The sequence below is a fragment of the Dipodomys ordii genome, unplaced genomic scaffold, assembly GCF_000151885.1.
Source record: "Dipodomys ordii isolate 6190 unplaced genomic scaffold, Dord_2.0 Scaffold53, whole genome shotgun sequence".
In the NCBI taxonomy this organism is placed as follows: domain Eukaryota; kingdom Metazoa; phylum Chordata; class Mammalia; order Rodentia; family Heteromyidae; genus Dipodomys; species Dipodomys ordii.
This window is the reverse complement of record NW_012267269.1, coordinates 1,767,235-1,770,360: the sequence shown is the minus strand read 5'-3', so window position 1 is coordinate 1,770,360 and position 3,126 is coordinate 1,767,235. Positions and strand designations below refer to the sequence as shown.

At 41.5% G+C, this 3,126-nt stretch overlaps 1 protein-coding gene across 1 annotated transcript in view; it reads left to right on the top strand.

Moving 5' to 3' along the window:
* The window catches only part of Ttc39b (tetratricopeptide repeat domain 39B), a 113,814-nt gene that overhangs the window by 25,981 nt on the left and 84,707 nt on the right, over positions 1 to 3,126 (top strand). Inside the window, exon 2 of the mRNA XM_013020756.1 lies at positions 1,562 to 1,596. Within this exon, the coding sequence (XP_012876210.1) occupies positions 1,562 to 1,596 (35 nt within the window). The remainder of the gene's footprint in view (positions 1 to 1,561; positions 1,597 to 3,126) is intronic.

The window sequence follows — 3,126 nt, the reverse complement described above, 5'->3', positions numbered from 1 at the left end:
CCCTCTCTATGGGTAGTAGAAACCAAAAGCCCTTGTGTCCAATTCAATTTTTTTTTGGTGAGAGCGACATCTGGTGGTTCATTTATAATTACACGGCTTCCCTGTATTTAACTAGGAGTTGTTAGAAATTCCAGACTCTGCTTTGTAGTTAACACCAGCTAGCTATTGAGAATCAAGTTTGTACAACAGGTAGAACACAGCTTGGGAAAGCCCAGTGCTCCATTTAGATGTAATCTCTTTTGCATACTAGTCATCCCTGAGGATTTGTTTTAGTGTGTGAAGGACAAACATCTGTTTTGAGGATTTCTGTATAATTCAAACACTTTAACAGTTTGAATCTGTGCCAGTCTCTCTGCTTTATTTTTGATGAGATGAGGCCCCCATAAAAAGATGATTCTAGGAAGCTGCTATTCTTAATAATTTTAATTAGAGTGATCAAAGACAGTATGATTGAGGAAGTATTTGGTAGAGCTAAAAATCAAAGGATTATTAAGGGTCAGTCATGGGGAGGATGGAGTGAAGACCATTCTGAGAAAGAGGAGACAGTGAAGAGAGCTGTGGCTGACGCGATTCAGCAAGGCAGGTAGATGAAGATGTGGCCTGATGCCTATGGTGTTGTTGAAGGTCCTAAAGATTGTGAAGATTTTGTGTGCACTCTGAGTACGATGGAAAGCTGATAAGGAAGTCTAAAACACTGGGATGGTATGTACTTATTTAAAGAAGAAATAAATAATTGTACCATTGTATGAAGAATTCAGTGGAATGTGTCAGGAAGGAAGTTGGGAGGTGGGTGAGGTGGCCCTTGTGAAGGTGCTGGTGATTTGCACGCTGACAGTTGGGATGGAATACTTTGAGGTGACAGTTGTGATGGAATACTTTGAGGATTAGGGTGGGTTTTGGTGAGTTCCAAATACTTGGAGGAGGAGCTCAGATTGATAGTTATGGTTATGAAGGAGAATTCCAAGTGAGGATATAGGTGCATGATTGATCTTGTGTGTGTGTTTCTGTGTGTATCAGTGATGTATGTGTGTGTATTTCTGAGTGCATATGAGTATATGTCTGTTTGTCTCCTGTTGTGGCTTTTGAATAGGCTAGTCACATGGAGGAAAAGCATGCCCTTTGTGGCACACATTCATTCACTGGGTAAGCAGAAAGACTAGCTTTGGAGCATTGTGCATGTAGATCTGAAATGAAGGTCCGTGGGATGCTAACTATGAGCAATTCCTGCTACTTCTTTGTTTCATGTGTATGACTTGTATAATGTATAATGTATATGCTTAATGTAATGAGATTGAGGAATGAAAGATAACTCCATTGAAGATCCCCCTCTTAAAATAAGCCTGGTTTGATTTGTAGGCTATTTTACCAATCCTAACTGCAATAAAAATAACATAAATCTCATTTAAGATCACACAGGTTTCTGTAACAGGAATATTACTAGTCAAAGCTGAACTATTCTACTGCATGCTCTCTCCCCCTCCTCATATTCATCTTCTTTATGCATGTGCCATTCTTGATTCTTGAGAAACTCATATTTTTTCTTTTTTTAATCCCTTTTTAGGACATCTTTGAAGATGCCTTGGAAACCATCTCTATGTAAGTCATATTATAATTAAAATATGTTGTAGCAAAAAGTTGATGGTTTTCCTGTATGAAATGTAAATATTTCATTCTAAAGCTTTTGAGAGTAGTGTTTATTGTTAAGAAAAGGCCACAGCTATGAAACTGAAGTCTGATCTTGCTTCAGAAAGGATATTTCTTTTTTTCTTCTCCTTTTTTTTTTTTTTTTGTTGGTTGTGGGGCTTGAACTCTGGGCGTGGGTGCTGTCCCTCAGCTCTTCAGCTCAAGGGGAGCGCTCTACCACAATGCCACTCCCGATTTTCTGGCGGCTAATTGGAGATAAGAGTCTCAGGGACTTTCCTGCTGGGGCTGGCTTTGAACTACAATCTTCAGATCTTAGCCTCTTGAGTAGCTAGGATTAGAGGCGTGAGTCACTAGAACAGCTTCAGAAAGGATCTTTCTGGTTTTTGTTTTTTTTTTTTGCCAGTCCTGGGGCTTGAACTCAGGGCCTGGACACTGTCCTTGAGCCTCTCTGTGCTCAAGGCAAGTGCTCTACCACTTGAGCCACAGTGCCACTTCTGGCTTTTCCTTTGTATGTGGTCCTGAGGAATCGAACTCAGGGCTTCATGCATGCAAGGCAAGTGCTCTACCACTGAGCCACCTTCCCAGCCCCAGAAAGGATCTTTCTTTGTAATCCTCTCAAGTATGTTTCTGAGCATCATTTCTTCTGACATTAAGTAAAATTTCCTGACAAGTAATTTTGCTTATTGGTAACCCTTTTGATACTTGTCTGTATCTATTTATCTGTATCTATTTATATGGAAAGCTGAATATTGCAGATTTTTGCTTTTGGTTTGCACTTAATTTTATTACAAATATTTTCTATATGCCCACATAGTTTTTGTAATATTTTGAAGTGACTATAAATAATGTTTTTCAGTGAGCCAGAGGTTCTGTTCTCAAATAGGAACAGGTTTCACTGCGATCACCGAGACCCACTAGCTGCACACTACAGCATTTGTGCGGCTCCCAGCTCTCCCTGGCTGTGTTAGGATCATTAATAGCTTTACCTTTGCTACATGTATTAGTTTTTTTTTTTTTTGTCAGTCATGGGGCTTGAACTCTGGGCTTGGGCGCTGTCCCTGTGTTCTTCAGCTCAAGGCGACCATGCTACTGCTTGAGCCGCAGCGCCACTTCCGGTTTTCTAGTGGTTTATTGGAGGTAAGAGTCTCCTGGAGGGGCTGGGAAGGTGGCTCAGTGGTAGAGCGCTTGCCTTGCATGCGTGAGGCCCTGGGTTCGATTCCTCAGCACCACATAAGCAAAAAGCAAAAAGCCGGAAGTGGCACTGTGGCTCAAGTGGTAGAGTGCTAGCCTTGAACTGAAGAGCTGAGAGACAGCACCCAGGCCCAGAGTTCAGGCCCCACAACTGGACCAAAAAAAAAAGAGTCTCATGGAGTTTCCTTCTCTGGGCTGGCTTTGAACCGCAATCCTCAGATCTCAGTCTCCTGAGTAGCTAGGATTATAGGTGCCAGCCACCAGTGCCTGGCTAGTTTTTTTTTTTTTTTT